Genomic DNA, 16,486 nt, shown 5'->3' on the forward strand with positions numbered 1-16,486 from the left:
ATACTAATATAATTTCGCAATACCTATATTAATTTAAAATATACCTACCAAGAAACAAAGCCAACCCTTAATTTACTTATTTTGAATGTGGGATGGGATGGGAAAGATGCGCCATCGTTGATAACTACTTCAAATTATTTGGGTTCATATGAACACAATGTCATTAAAGTAGCATTGGATATTTATCAGAGTATAATGCATTGACTCAGTGCAGTAGGTGCAAGTACAATGATGTTATTATATTTAAAAAACATTGCAGTGAATTGTTATCTGTTGCAGTCGACGTATCCTCAGTGAAAGTATAGATAGCTATTTTTGTGGGTTTTATTTAGTGTTATTAAAAAATGCAAAATGACAACGCGTCGTATGGCAGTGGTGAGTGAGTTAATGATTACCAATAAGTTATAACTGCCTACCGTCATTACTTAGATCTAGTTGTTTGCTTCGTAAATGTTCAATAATTAATATTTTATCATTTCGTATAATGTGTGTGTTGGCAATTAAAGAGTAGATATGGGCAATAAACTGGATAATGTAAATTTTTTAAATGATTATGTAGCGAGTGATTTACTGGACAGCCATGTACTGGGGAACGACAAGCTTGCTGAACCAACGATGGAGAGATCCAGGAGGTCCAGTCTCGACGCCAATAGTGTTGACGTGAGTTTTGATTTGAATTCCCATTTCTACTACTTTAACTAGGTATATTATTGTTTTGCTTCACATTAATTGTACTCGTAGCGCTCAAAATTTTGAATATCAGATAGTAAATAATATTTAACCCACACTCCCACTGCTGTGCATCGACCCCACAAGGGAGAAAGGTCGTGTACCTCGCAACAAAAATATAGGTTGAAAATGCAGTTGATCAAAATTATTTTATAGAAGTGTGAGTCAAAACAATTGAGTGTCACGAGTAAATAATGGATAAGATCAGTCAAAGCGGTAACGCGTTTTATAAGGAGTATTGGTTGTGCTCTGCATCATAACGTTTAATTTTGTTTTATAGCTAAACAGATGCTCAAGAGGATGGATACTGTAGGTCCACCCTTTAATTTACCCTAAAAGCGGTGCTTATAACTCTTAACGAAACTGGTTGTAACTGTCCTTATCTTTTTCTGTTTGAAATATGTAAATTGATTAGAAAAAATATCATAATTTAAGGTCTATCATTAAGTTACATGATTTCTGTATGAAATTTTCCAGATTGGAGAAATAACGGAGTCGCCCGACACGGAATATATGAGCACTTCTGCTATACTACATTATTGTAAATCTAAGGTAGGTATCCCCATGGATTGGGATTGTATCTAATAGTCTGCTTGAAATAAAAGTAGTCAAAACATACATATAACACCATTTTAAGACACGCCTATTTTTGATTACGAGCCTTCCACTGGGTATCTATGTAAATCTCCTGAAATCCGGTTCAGTGGTTGTCATGAAAGCGTAACAAGAAGACTGTCGGATTAAAAATATAAATTTAGTATGGATTTGGTTAAATCCTTGATTATAGAACATTGTAAAACTTTAGTAGACAGACTCCTATAACTCCTTTTTGTAGATATTTAAAATTTTGATCATTAGATGTTTGTATTAATTTATTTTGGACATTATCTTAATCAGTTTTCAAATGTGTTTCAGATACTTTTGCCATACTTAAAGCTATTAACAATAATGGGTTTGCGGCCCGTACTGGATGTATCAAATTCCTCTAAATGTGCCATATGTTGCTCACACTTCCATTCGTTACAAGTTGCCATACTGATGTTTTTAGGATACGTGCTCCAATACATGGCTTGCTTTAGGTAAGTACATTTTTTATCACATATTTCATAAATCCAATATATATCCATTATATTGGTACCTATAGTAAACTCTAAAATGTTAATTTAAAACAATGAAATTTCAGGCGTGACAGAGGATTCTGCTATAAATTAGTGCCACTGGCATTAACATCCACGTTGGAATACGATACTTACAAACAAGTGTGCTACGGAAACGTTATATTTACGTATATTGGACCCAGTATATTACATTTTGTTGGTTTTCTATACGCCCTTTATTTGTTTAGAATATCTGATAATGAACAATTACAAAATCTTATGGAGAGAGTAAGTACCTAATACTAAGTTTATCTTGATTTATAACCTTTAGTACCTATATCTAGCGTTTCTATTCAAAAATAATGTATTTTTAGGTGTTCCTTTTATCGTCGTATGCACCTCAAGGAATGCCTACGAGTAAACCAAAACGATTACTACGAATGTTGTGGTTTTTCATAATACTCAGCGTATTATGGATGTGTCTCTCCTTGTGTTCAGTCAATCTTATGTTGGCAAAAGGCAACGTCATATTTAGGTGGATGGAAACCAGGTAAAGAGATATTACAATCTTATAATTTGTTTGGAAAACTAATTATGCAGCTAATTACTTTTTTAACTGTTTTTTCAGTTCATATGAAGTTAGACTCGTGTTAAAAATCTTGCTCATTATATGCACATTGATCCATGACATGGTGCAAGCTACTATTATCACAAGTTATTGTTTGCAAGCACAGTTGTTGCAAGCTCACCTCATGTTCTTAAAAGAGCGTTTACTCAATCGAACTATTACACCACTGCACTGGATGAGGGTGAGTTTATTGTTTTACATACATACATACTATCACGCCTGTTATACTTGAAGGTATATGCAGAAGCGTATGAATTACACCTTTGTTTCCCCATTAACGGCGGCTACGCCTATTGCTGTATACTGGGTAAGTTTCTAAACTCCGGACTACAATTGAGAATAATCTAATATAAATTAGAAAAAGACCAAAGGATTATTTTGTAATAATCAAATTTCATTATTCTTGGTGTAAACCCTTAAAGAACATGCCTGTTTTTCTAGGAAATTGCTGAATTCCGAAAACTGTTAAAATACTTGAACGACGATTTGGCGCCAGCAGTTTGTTTATTCACAATAGTGAATATTTCATGGGCAACTTCTGGCATCATGTGGCTTTTAAACTTGGACAAAGTGGATACAGAAACAGAGCCTATCATTGGCATCAGTATCCTCAATGAACTTATATGGATATCAGCTGTCGTCGTACCATTTGTACAGGTGATTAACAGACTATGTAACACAAACTAACCAACATTAGTAGACCGTTCGTTTAAGGAATTTATAATATTATATTACACTCGGACCACAACAAACATTCAAACTAAGTCTTAATCAAAATAAGTACAGTAATGTGGCAATTTGTAAGCGCGAAAGAGAGTCCGATAAAACGAAATGAAGTGGTTTGCTCGTTAACAATGCCCCCAGTATAGAAATTATTTGTATGTTACAGGCGGCTCGTTTGTCAAAAGAATGCAGGAAAACGCAATCTGTGGGCCACGAACTATGCGTGCGTCCGTTCCTCCATCAAGACACGTCGCAAGAAGACATCACCACAGTACTCATGTACGCGTCCACGCTGCAGCTGCACGCCAAACTGTTCCATTATCCCATCGCAGGCCGGTACCTCTGTCTAGTGCTCACTATTACCGTTATCGTACTCTTTTCGCTAGGAATGTGTCACTATTTACAATAATTTTATTATGTTGTTTAAAATTTACTTTTGTAAATATTATTATCGAGATATTATGTATAATTATTTATTTGGATTTTAAATATATTTAATTTAAATTTTGAAAATGAGACTATTATATTAATATTTATAGATTATGAATTTGTGATCGATTTATATGTATTACGCAATAAAATGGAATCTAAATAAAAGGTTTATATATTTTCATAATTTTTATTAACTAATTTGGCACTAGTAACACATGAATAGACATAAGTTACGCTTCAACATTTTCAAGGACATCGATTTCGGCTACGTTAAATTCTCTCCAAACAAAACGATCATAAACTACGTACCGTCTAACACGTTCGACGAGACTGCGAACCAGTCGAAGTTATTCAGGCTTCAGCTGTTATACTTAGGTGCCGGCGGCAGGGGGTGGGGACTAGTCAGCGTCGAGCACGGCGAGGCGCGCCACCTGCGCCCCCCACCAGGAGTGCACGTCGCGCAGCGCCGGCAGCTCGCGCGCGCCGCCCGCGCCGCCCCCGCCCGCCGCGCTCGCGTGCACCGACCTGCTGTTGCTCTTCACCGCTACAAATGCGTTACGAACACCTCGATTAGTTCACACGTTGAAAAACGTTCGAAAATTTATCGGTGTTAAGCATTTTATAATTCCTACCATACATCGGCGTTTTTTTGACGTGATTCTGTGTTCACAATGTGCGGGGCCTATAGAAATGTATAAATATGAGAGTATAGAAAGGGTTTTAGAAAGCACTCGGTTTGCGTCGTGCGACCTCACTCAACCACATACAACGTGCGATAGTTTTAAGTACCCCAGTTCCCGATTTTGTACTAGACAATTTCTGTCTGCCGTAATGTTACAACGTATTATCGATACTATTACTACTCTTTTTTATAAAATACATGATAACTTACATGTAGGTTTCTTGTTGAGAGCTGGATGAGGATCACTGAGAGTTGGCTGGAGGTACTTCTTGATAGGGCTTTCAGGTCTGCGATCAAATATAAATTGTTGTAAGATAGTTCATTCGATATAATATCATAGGTATTTAGTTAATATATTTACCTCGGTATCGTCACAGACGGTAGGCCAGGTCTTTTGAACTGACTCTTGGTTGAGGACCGTTTTGGTGGCAATTCGAATGACGATGATATATCTGCAATGTGCATGTTGTATTAATATTATCGAACCAGAATACATTATATTACGTTGAATTAATTATTTGTATACTGGATATTATTTGCAATTGTTTTATTATGTCTTGTCTGATGTTCTAGTCAGATGACATCGGTCTGGACTCAAATGAGACCCAGTACACATAAAATCGCGATAATTCAAAAAACTTACTGGAGATAACGGGTTGTGAAGTAGATTCTGTGATTTCTGTTCGCCCCGCATTTGCTGTAACCTGCTGTAAAATATACACTATTAAATATTGTTCAAACGGTACAAAACTATTAAAACATATATTTAAAATTTAGATAATTATTACCTGAGTTTCTGTTTCTTGTTTCTCTTTGTCAATCTTTTCGTTGTTCATATCAACGGCTTGTTCGTTCGTCTTTCTAAGACCAGCTATGAGACTTGTTTGTTGTTTCTGAAAAATAGAATCAATTAATATACTAACGGATTGTCTCATTTAATTAACTTACCACATGTTTAATAAAATGTATTAGTTAGCTTAGGAGTAGATTTTAATAAAATAACTGTTTTTGGAGCACGGTTTTAATTATTTCGGCATACGTGCGCTACATTTAAATTACGCGTTTCCAAAATCGTACGTGTATATACGTACGGGTAGATTTCGACATGTTCGGTCGAACCTGTAGTGCCGAATCAGTATATCGCACCTAAACATCTAAAACCTTATTCACTCAAATAAAAAAATGTATTGTCACAATAAACCTTAGTGTTATATATGTTGGTTTATTAAAATATTAATTACTAGCTGACCCGCGAAACTTCGCTTGCGTTTAATAAGAGAGAATGATGACGTGATGATATATAGCCTATGTCCTTTCTCAGGTATCAAAATATCTCCATGCCAAGTTTCATGCAAATTGGTTGAGTAGTTTAGACATAATGATACCCTTAACCCCTACCTCTTTACGGGTGGAAACCCTTGCTCAGCAGTGGGAAATTAATGGGTTAAATTTAAATTATTAAAATAACTCACACTGCTGTTAGCCCGTATTTTCTTGAGGCAGCCCTCCAGCCACGTGCGTATAGTTTGCTTAGCAACTTCCTCCTCTATCAAGAATTCGAACTCTTCCCGCGCCAGCAGTTCTTCCATTTGCAACGATTTACGGATGTCCACAGTACGATAAGATAACATGCTGGAATTATTTATATCAATTAGGAGTAAAGAAAATGGGAACAATGATTAGGTCATACACATACATAATTGTAAATTTATTGAGAAACTATCTTTGAGTCTGGGCTCCACCCATGACTTGCTTATTAAAGTAGACTATGTAATTCCTCTAGATAAAATCTATATATAAATTTGGTTTGCTACTAGAAGACAGATCGACAGGATTTTAATGGGTAGATTAAAGATATAGTATAAAAATAATATTTGTAACTTACTTGATGACATCATGGAAGGTAACATCTTCACCGTTGTGGAGTCTTTCAAGTTCGTAGCACATATATTTAAACAACAACCTCTCCTTGTGAGTGTCGCACTCCAAACGACCCTTAAGCAATCGTAGAATGAATTTTACCTAAAACGTAGAAAGACAAGTGGTTAAAAAACGATTACTAAGGTATAAAAGGTTTTGTTTCACAACTAGGCTGTTCAGAGAAGTCTATTATTTGTGCTTAATTTATTTGTTACGTTCGACAAGGTTGCACTTGTGAAGATTTCTCCCATATTAGATGTAGTTGTTGTTAACAACTACGACAAAAATGAATACAAAGTTAAGTGAAAATAATGCACCTTTCTCACTGGTATGACTCCTTTTTGATGTACGTCAACAACATTCCATGTGTTTTGGAAGTTCCTTATATCAGCATACGATAGTAACGCATCTTCTTCATTTGAATAAAATAACGAAAAGTTCTCCATGATTATAGCTGCAAAAGAGCATTCAAGTATAAAGTATATGTGTTAGGATGTGTATGGCGCAATGGTTAAAGCGGTCGCCGGTCGCGGTCGCGGCTATTACTATTTACTGTACTAGTAATTTAACAGTGAGCATTTTAGAACTTAATGAATTTCAAGCCCATAATTGAATGCATTTCAAGAACCCTGTGGTGGGCATAACAAAAAAAGCAGTTTAGCTTAAAACAGCGTTCAATCACGCGTTCGTTTAAAGGTGCGATTTGACATAAGATCTAATTCGTAACAGTTGAATTCGAATTTGAGTGTCGGTAGTAAACCAGTTTAGTTGGATCATAGTATAGGTATAATACGTCAGTAAAGTCTACAGACCCACAAGCAGGTTGAGTACAATGTAGGTGATGATGACGTAGAAGGTGCAGAAGTATGCGAGCGAGGCGGTGAAGTTGCCGCAGTCGGTCTCCCAGTAGTTGTCGGCGGGCGTGCAGTACGGCGGCGCCACCATGCAGTCGTGCATGATCTTGTTCCAGTCCTCGCCCGTCACGATGCGGAACAACATCGCCACGCTGTGGATCGGCGAGTTGAAGTTCGCTCGCCTGCAAATTGGAAATACATGATTGTTCCTATTAACTTCAAAAAACATGTTTTATCTAAATAAGGCGCGGGCGGAAGGATGCTGGCAGCTCTATTCTTTAAGGACACAAATATCATCATCATAGCCTAGCCTTTCTTCCAAACTATGTTGGAGTCGGCTTCCAGTCTCACCGGATGCAGCTGAATATCAGTATTTTACACGGAGCGATTGCCTACCTGACCTTAACTGAACCCGGTTACCTGGGTTATAACACGATACCCTTCTATAAGACTTTCAAGCTTCTGACTACTGTTAACGACTGTCAAAGATCATTGAAAATGACAGCTGGAACCCACAATTTAATGTGCCTTTCGAAACGCGGAGGAACTCGATACGTGTATAATATCTTAACCTCAGAGATCGATCCGCGCGGCTGTTGTTAACTAAGCTACGAGCTCCTCAACAATACAAACAACTAAACAAATATATTATATATAGTATAGTAAATATTTACCGTCCAATTCCTTCTCCATATTTGACATTCCCAAAGACGATAGTCCCTGCCAGTGCATAGAAGAACACGAGTAGGAACATTCCGAATATAATGAAGAAACTCTTGCACACGCTCACGCCGACGGTCAGCATTAACATCTTCAGTGTCGTGTGTTTGCCCGTGATCGTGAAGAAACGCAGAATTACCACCATGAAACCGACGAAGTAAGACAGGTCGTTCTGAAATAATTAAACAAATCTTACGTTGTACATAGTTACTGTGATTAAGACAATCGATAATTCAATGCTAACTTAAAAGTTTAAAAATCAAAAGTGCACAGGAACATTATAAAGACCACCAAATACCTTATTAAGTTCTATGGCATCACCATTTTGTTCTTCGCAAGCAGTGATAAAATCAATTCCCAAACAACAATAATTCGCAATGTAAGGCATAATTATTATTGATGAATTACCTTTAATATAAAGTGCATGAATATCCATATGCAGCCAGCGACGGTGACGAGCAGGTCGTATCGGTTGCGGCGACTCTGCCAGTAGCCGCGCGGGGTGAACGCGATGGTCTTCAGCAACACTTCCACCACGAACACCAGAGTCAACAGCGCGGATGTAAGTGCTAACTGCTCCGTGTACGGAGAATAACGGGACCACTGAAAACACAAATGCAAAAGATTTGTTGCTAATCTAACAATATAATAAAATAGAAGGCGATCTCTTGGATCTTTATAAAAACATTTCTATTAGGTCGGAGAAAACGCCTTTTCGCAATATAGTATGTATGAACTTGTAATAAAATCTCTTTGGTTTCAAGAATCACAAAGGAGTACACGGTTCAGTAGGTTTCTTTCAGTGAGCTCGTGAGGTACCCAAATATCGAGCTTTTTTGTGTAGAGAAAAGATTTTATTACAAGTTCATACATACTAAAATGCGAAAAGACTTTTTCCCCGACCTAATATATTATAACAAGGGGTTTAGGGTTATTACTCACCGTGACTGCCAACAATCCGCTGTTGATGAGTACAACTATAGCGATGACACGCTTGAAGCTCAAATTCTGTGTGACGTCATATGCAAACGCGCGGACTTTGCGTTTATTGGGACGAGGCGGCAAGTGCAGCGGCTGAGCAATTTTCAATCTCTTTTTAAGGTCACACCTGAGAATATTTACATTAATTAAATAAGTTATCAAAAATAGTCGAGCAATGTGAAAAAAAATTGAAATGTGAGAAGTCTTACCAACGCCTCTGGTCGACAGTTAACAGCGCAGTACCCTTGTTTTCTGAGTAATTCGCAATCACCACTCCCACGAACAGAGTTAATCCGATCATGCAACCCAAGAATATGTAAACATGTATGTAGATAGCATGAACCTGTAACAATGTATAACAAAATTATACAACATTGCTATAAGGCGGCTTAAAACCCAACGCAAACCTGCAGACGCACGGCCAAAATCCCTGAATCCACATGTGATAGGAGTTAAGGTTTAGAGTATCTTCGCCTCGCCTCGACCTAAGAGCTCTGCCTCACTAGGACGCCATGGCGGCGTCGCTGGCTACGTATCCAAGCAGTTAATATTTAAATGTGAAAATGTGGCGACGGTGTAGCAACGTGACATTTCAATATTAACTGCTTGGATACGTAGCCAGCGACGTCCTAGTGAGGCAGGGCTCTAAGGAGTAAAGTTCAGTTGTCTGAGAATACTTATATACTTACGGGGCCCAGCGCTTTGATCAACACATCTCGAACATCTAACCAGCCCTTGAATGAGAGTACTTCGAATAGCGTCAGGAGTGCGTCACCGATGTTATCAAAGTTGAAACGTTTTGGATTAGCCCTGCAATGATTTCACATCAATTAATTACGATACGGACTTTTAATCAACTTACGGATATCTGAAGTATGGTCAAATAACAAGTATATGTATATCTTGTAGAACAGTCTACTGAGGACGATGCTCATTTAGGTATAAATAAAATTCTGTAAAGTTTTAACTATAAATTAGGTATATTCTGGCATACTAATAAATGTTGTATTAGCTCTAATTAGTAAGACAGGGTGTTGTCCTTTTTACCCATTCACAATAAGAAGTTTAAAAAATAATAAACCATTGTATAACTAAACAGGGCTTACATATCGTTTATTCGTAAGATAGTGTATTATGTAGAGGCATTATAAACTACTCACCACACTCTCGGTACAAGCATCGAAGGGAAGGTCTGGTTGGGTCCCGGTCGTATCTTCATCTTAGTGACGAACACGCGGCGCATGAACACGCCCACGCAATCCTCGCGACGCGTTATTGTCGGGTCGTTACACCGGGCTAACCTAAAAACAAAGTATTTTACTTATATTGAGATATATTCCAGAATAAGTATTTAAATACTTATATGAATAGATAGAAACTACTGTAGCGGGGAAGCGCGGATTCATATCAATGGGATTAATACAATTGCATAAAGAGAAAATGTGAGCTCCGTGTGTCTCAGTTTTAGTTAGACTTACCTGCCTCCATAAAGTTGAACACCGTAACTTGCAAAAACAAACATTAGAAGAATCAGTAGTGTCGATACCTGGGAAATGAGAGATTATCGATGAGGTTTTAAAGAGATAATAAATTGAACAATAATGATCATCTGGCCACAGTACTAACGAGTAGGATCTCTTTAAAGCCGCGACACAGTTCGTAGACAACTTTGCGCATGTGCGGCACGAGGGTGAAGATCCGCAGCGGGCGCACGCAGCGCAGGATCATGAGCATCTGCGCCGGCGAGCCGGGCGGCACCCGCACCGGCATCCAGCACAGGAACGTCAACGACACCTGCACACGACACACACGGGTAATAATACATCATAGACTTGACGATTTCATTAATTATACTGTGCCATAAAATAGCTTAAATATTTCCTAGTTTTATGTATTGGTGAAAACCACATGACGATACGTACAGCAGATTGAGTTTATCGTGATCACACAGGTAGATAGAGGCGGCAAAGAGACTTCGTTTTAAGCTGTAGTAACAAGTTGTAGTAAACCGAGCTGATTACTTACAATGTAAATAAATACGTCCAATACTGCTGCAGCGTCCTTCAGGTAAGCTTTTGGAGTGAAAAATAATCCGTCGGCTAAAATTTTGAGGGCCAGCTCCAGACTCATAAAAATCACGAAGCCGTACTCGGCGATCTAGAACAACATTAATAGAACTTTAAGTCCATTTTTAACGTCACTTGGTATACCATTTTCAATCAAAAATGGTTCCATACTAACCTGCAGAACAAAATTTTCCATAACTCTGTACGTAGGCGTTTCGAACATCATCGAAAAGCACGACAATGTGGTGACCATTATCATGACCCAATCCATATAGGTCACGAGCCCAAGAAAATTACTGAAAGAGAAAATAAAACATCCTTAGTGGAATTCGTACATCGATCAATAAACGAAGCTCTCCGTACGACAGTATCGACTCACTGGAAGCTCTTGTAGTGCACCTTGCGCTCGTTGCCGGTGACGGGGTCGCGCAGGCGCGCGTCGTAGCGCGCGTCCACGATGGCGCGGCAGATCTTGCGGAAGCGCGACTCGCGCGGCACCACGAGCAGCGGCGTGTCGAACAGCGGGTGGTTCTCGCGCAGGTCCTCCTCGCGCTGGTTGCGCCGCATCTCGGCCTGCTGGCGCTTGGCCTGCAGCAGGCGGATGTCGAGGTAGGGCGGGCGCGCGCGCGACGACGGCACCACGCGCGACGCCGCGCCGATGTCGCCGTTCTCCAGCAGGTGCTCGTACGTCTGCTTCAGCTTGATGGAGCCGCTGCGCACCGAGCGCCTGATCGAGCGTGAGCCGAACCTGAGAGCCATATATCATTGATTTCACGTTAATCGGGCCTGTGACTCGCGCGCGCCGTCCCCGTAGGTGCCGAACTAGATACATACTTCTTTTGATCGACCCGCAGTTGTTTCGCGCTCGATATGGTTCCCTGGGGCTTAAGCCCCGATTTCCCTCCGGTCGCGAGCATCGCGGAGTCTCCCAGCAGAGGCCGGTGATTGTTGGAATCCCTGTTGAAATTGATGTGTGTTACGAAACTGTAGGTAAAAAAGTCGACGAAAATAAAAAATAAAAATAAAAGAAACTAAAACCTGCTTTATACAGACGGTCAACGGCGACAAAAATAATACCTGAAAATGATTAACAAAAATAAATTAAAACTTCTATACGAACTCTGTATGTAAATCATCAGTGTAGTGATCATCATTAGACAGAGTCTGTTACAATCTATATAGCAGAGTAGACTCACTCAATAATAGAACTGACGACGTGTCGCCGCAGCGCGGAGCTGGGCCGCTGGGAGGGCGGCGCCACCACCAGGGTCTTGACGAGGCATCGCTTGCGGTAGGGGAAGGCGATCTTGGCCGCGCGCATGTACTCGAAGGTGCGCCGCGACACGTCGCCGCCGCCGCCCGTCACGCCCACGTCCTCCTCGCCGTCCACCTCGCACACGAACTGACGCATGAACGACTCGCGAACCTGATCATTATAAGTTATTTTTATGTCAGTGAATGATAGTTTAGATGGTTAGCTGACCTAATGCAAAGGGAATAAGGAAAAATAGATTGATACATATGCGAACCTTGTAGATTTTTATGTACCTTCGGTAGATTAAAGTCTCCAGGAACTTTATGCAACTTGGTCATTTGCGGGCTATCAGGAAACTTTTCAAATATCCTTAACCTGAAGGGCAAACTTTCTTTAATTTCGGCACTCTGTTGTCGGTATCTCAGTTGCTTTAATTTTTTTATGTCCTCGTCGAGCTCCAGGTTGTCTAAGATTACAGCTACGAAAAGTGATAACACAATCTGAAATATAAGATATAGCATTAGTAAAATAAAATATTACATAAATAAAAAGTAAGATGAATATTATTGTTACAATTCTTACCAAGGTGACAAATAGATGGTATAATATAAAATAAATTGCAACTAGAGGTGTTAACGTCTGGCTCGTTCGGACCATTGTTTCGTCCATAACTTCTACCCAGGCTTCTTGAGTTAAGATTTGAAACATAGACATAAATGCCTGAAACATTTTAAAACACAAATTAAATTGTGTAAGAACAAATGATTTCATAAAGTGTGTAAATAATAGTTTATTCGATCATTACCTCATCAAATGTTTCGAACTTGGTAAATTCACATAGAAAACAAAACAGCTGCATTGATATAGATGAACTGATGATCAGTAAGCACATGGTGAATATGATTAGGCTTCCTAATTTCTTTCCTGGGCCAAAGATCTTGTACACGAATCCCTCTAACAACGGCGACGCTTTGATCAACCGAACAATACGAAGAACCTGTAACAGTGTTGGTTAGTGTAATATTTATTCTTCATAAGTTATCAGTATAAATTTAAGGCAAATGTTACCTGAAAATAGGTGAATCCTGACATGTATAGCTGTGGTATTATATGAATTGTTGTCCCAATAGCTAGCAGAAGTTCAAACTTGTGCACAGAATGTTTGAAGTAACCCTTCAATCCCAAACACCATATCTTAATTAGTGCTTCCAGATCCAAGAAAATCGTAAACGCAATCTAGAAAATAAGTCGCATTAAGTATTGTACAAAGAATATTAATATTATGGAGGTCTTTATACTTGAAATCTACGAAAACTTATTAAATAATTTAGGGGATCAATTCAATAAAAAATGCTCAATATTAAGTTATAAAGACAGCTCTATATTTTAATAATATATTACCTCTATGTAATAATATTTTTCGTAAAAGAATTCTCTCGGATTGTCGTCGTGCTTGAAATTCATAGTTGCGGTTATTATTCCATTAGCCAATACCACTCCCATAACTAACAAACGAAAATAGGCCGACCTTAGCAACTTGTGGAATATTTCTGGAGCAGTCCCTGTAAATATTAAAATTCAAATTATTTTTAACTTTCCTCACAGTTTAGGACAACTTCTTCTAAAAACGTATTATTCTAACTGGAATCAGTTACAACAACTAAGTATAAAAATGGACCTAGGATACAAATAATACCTGAATGTTTGTTTTCATCTATGGTAACCAATTTCCAACCATTGTCATCACCAGTGAAGAACTGTGTAGTGCTACCTTTTGTTATTGGATTTCTTACACCCCACATTTGTTGAAACTGCACTCTTATTTCATTGAATGTTTCTGTTATTACAGCTATGAATACATTCTTCACAAGCCAGGCCAGAAAGAATATCATTGTACTGTAAATGCAAGATTACTTATATTATACCTTATTTCCAACACATTCTTCATAGTGATAGAGTAAATGATCTAGGGGTTACCTGAAGTATAAAGCAGATCTCCATGTTGGCAAAGAATCAATAGCCCTATACATTATAAACACCCAACCTTCCTGTGAAGATGCCTGGTAGACAGTAAACAAACTTGTAGCTGTAAACATAAATAGTTATTTAATTTTTTTGTCATATTGTTTAATCCCAGTCCTAATAGCTTTATACATACTGAACTCCTCAAAGCCATTAAATCCCATGATATATTTAGACAGATTCAGTTTCATGCATTTCATTCCAGCAGGACATTGGTATCCAGAGCCAGGGTCAGGAGAGCAAAACGTATCAGGAATTGCTAAAGAGTTAATGGTTATCTCACTGTAAAAAATAAATAATTTATAGAACAATGATTGGAATATGATTGGCCTATTATATTATGTCTTGCCTGATTTTTTGTTTTAGTGTAGTAAGTGGTACCTACCGTGGATTAGTATCATTTCTGACACAATGGTGTGTTAATTCCCCAAAAAACTGTACCCCAAGTAAGCTGTACAGAGACATGAAGAACAGGAAAAACAATGTTACATTATATATCTGTTGACTGGACCTCCTGCAATGCAAACAATATAGTTGTGTAGTATTTGTTTTCTTCACTTTACTTTTTATAGAGGCAAACAATAAGCAGTCTATAACTTCAGAAAAATATATTTTTACAAATATTCACATACACTGAATGGCACTTACTTGAATATTTGATTGATTCTAGATTTTGGCATAGAGAACTTTAAAAATACTCTTAGAAATCTTATCATAATCAGGGGTCTTGGTGCTCGCAATATACTGAGGTAACTGTATCTCGGTACAATCCCAGTCAATTCAAACATTTGCAATAATACAGACACCCAAAGAAAAAATACCATTGAAGCATCAAATTGGCACCAGTGATCTTTCAAATAAGCTACATCACCCTGAAACAAAAACATCTGCATCTTAACTAGTTGGTTAAACACTATAAATGGGGTAATTTGATTTCATACATACCTTCAGAATCCCTCTTATGTGCATTTTAGCTATCATCTCTGCAGTGAATAGGAGAGTGACACAACAATCTACTGCAAAAGTTATGGTTTGCAGATAAGGATACTTTTCAAAAGACTTTGGTGTATTTAGGGATACTGACATTAAACTTAATAGGGCACATAATCTTAATATTCTTCTGACCCACAACTGGAACAAAATAATTGCCTATTAAAATACAGTTTAAAAATACAATACAGTGAAATATAAGTAACATGTATCCTATTATTGACCCACTACTGGGCAATGGCTGCATCCTGAAATCAGGGAAGGGTAAGGCTTTGAGTCCATCATGCAGCTCCTCATCATTTGTGTGAAAGGTGAGCTTTTATATCCAAAAATCTATACTAATATTATAAAGCTGAAGAGTTTGTTTGTTTGTTTGAACGCGCTAATCTCAAAAACTACTGGTCCCATTTGAAAAATTCTTTCAGTGTTAGATAGCCCATTTATCGAGGAAGGTTAATGGCTATATATCATCACGCTATGACCGGAAGGAGCAGAGTACCAGTAAAAAATGTTACAAAAACGGGGAAAATTTTGACCCATTCTCTCTTATGTGACGCAAGCGAAGTTGCGCGGGTCAGCTAGTTTGCTATAAAATCGAGACAGCTAACGCATGTGATCATACGAGTGATGTAACTTTAACTGTAAGTTCAGTGAATACAAAATAAACTGTAGGTATGATTGTTCCTCTTGACGAAATGGGCGGGGTCCATAACATAGCTAATCAAACCACGTAACCGGAGGCCGGTACAACCACTTCTGATACAGTGGTTACCGTTTGTTAAAGTGTACAAGAGCTTAATTGACAGTGTACAAGAGGAAAATCATGAATTTACCTTGTTGACCCATTCGATATCAGCACTTTCATTCAAGGATTCTTCGGGCCCATAGTCTGCCAAAACCGGCTCCCCCTTCAGGCTTTGCTTCCGACCCAACATTTTCATCAATTTTAACTCAATGGTAGCTATTTTTATTAGGCTTGCGCCTGATTTTATCAAGAAACAATAAAGGCTCATAAAATATTCAAAATTACTCTACATATTAACGTTTCAGTTTAACCACGTTACGTTGCGGTTATCGCATGTTTACAAATGAGATGTACGTTTTCATATTTTAGCATTTTGTTGATTTTCGAAAAATTGTAATTATGTAAATATTGATTTTTGAAACTTGAAAGTTGAAAGCTCGTTCCAGTGTAGCCAGCTTTGATACTGAACCATAAACTATTAACTATAGCTGAGAAGCATACCATTTCCCAAAAATATACAGATAGGGTATAATATCAATTCGAATTTACGCTATTATATTTTTTGGAGCAAGGAATATTGTTTAAGTCAATGGTATATATATAAATATAAAACTATTTAAAAAAATGGTAACGTTCTGTTCC

At 38.1% G+C, this 16,486-nt stretch overlaps 2 protein-coding genes across 4 annotated transcripts; one reads left to right on the forward strand and one right to left on the reverse strand.

Moving 5' to 3' along the window:
* The first annotated feature begins 272 nt into the window (after window positions 1-272).
* On the forward strand, window positions 273-3,786 carry GrlHz (Gustatory receptor-like Holozoa). 2 transcript variants are annotated; one of them, XM_076136147.1, is made up of 9 exons: window positions 273-375; window positions 560-660; window positions 1,207-1,281; window positions 1,645-1,808; window positions 1,913-2,114; window positions 2,201-2,376; window positions 2,455-2,635; window positions 2,896-3,111; window positions 3,344-3,786. In XM_076136147.1, the coding sequence occupies exons 1-9, from the start codon at window positions 345-347 to the stop codon at window positions 3,584-3,586; spliced, it is 1,389 nt and encodes a 462-aa protein (XP_075992262.1). In that variant the 5' UTR covers window positions 273-344; the 3' UTR covers window positions 3,587-3,786. The 2 variants fall into 2 exon arrangements, with proteins under 2 accessions (XP_075992262.1, XP_075992261.1); XM_076136146.1 differs by lacking the exon at window positions 273-375 and having other exon boundaries at window positions 398-660.
* On the reverse strand, window positions 3,783-16,300 carry na (sodium leak channel non-selective protein na). 2 transcript variants are annotated; one of them, XM_076136143.1, is made up of 34 exons: window positions 15,933-16,300; window positions 15,055-15,240; window positions 14,758-14,981; window positions 14,495-14,623; window positions 14,246-14,391; window positions 14,065-14,173; window positions 13,784-13,983; window positions 13,489-13,649; window positions 13,156-13,323; window positions 12,893-13,084; window positions 12,670-12,807; window positions 12,381-12,587; window positions 12,029-12,258; window positions 11,667-11,789; window positions 11,212-11,580; window positions 11,008-11,128; window positions 10,792-10,923; window positions 10,393-10,560; window positions 10,245-10,312; window positions 9,927-10,067; window positions 9,456-9,576; window positions 8,976-9,109; window positions 8,728-8,893; window positions 8,194-8,388; window positions 7,740-7,957; window positions 7,024-7,247; window positions 6,529-6,665; window positions 6,177-6,313; window positions 5,764-5,923; window positions 5,080-5,184; window positions 4,935-4,998; window positions 4,653-4,743; window positions 4,502-4,578; window positions 3,783-4,153 (listed from the first exon to the last, which is right to left on the reverse strand). In XM_076136143.1, exons 1-34 carry the CDS (start codon window positions 16,110-16,112, stop codon window positions 4,008-4,010), a joined length of 5,367 nt encoding a protein of 1,788 aa, XP_075992258.1. In that variant the 5' UTR covers window positions 16,113-16,300; the 3' UTR covers window positions 3,783-4,007. The 2 variants fall into 2 exon arrangements, with proteins under 2 accessions (XP_075992258.1, XP_075992257.1); XM_076136142.1 differs by having other exon boundaries at window positions 14,758-14,996.
* Window positions 16,301-16,486: the final 186 nt, after the last annotated feature.

The sequence above is a fragment of the Anticarsia gemmatalis genome, chromosome 3 (genome assembly GCF_050436995.1).
Source record: "Anticarsia gemmatalis isolate Benzon Research Colony breed Stoneville strain chromosome 3, ilAntGemm2 primary, whole genome shotgun sequence".
In the NCBI taxonomy this organism is placed as follows: Eukaryota; Metazoa; Arthropoda; class Insecta; order Lepidoptera; family Erebidae; genus Anticarsia; species Anticarsia gemmatalis.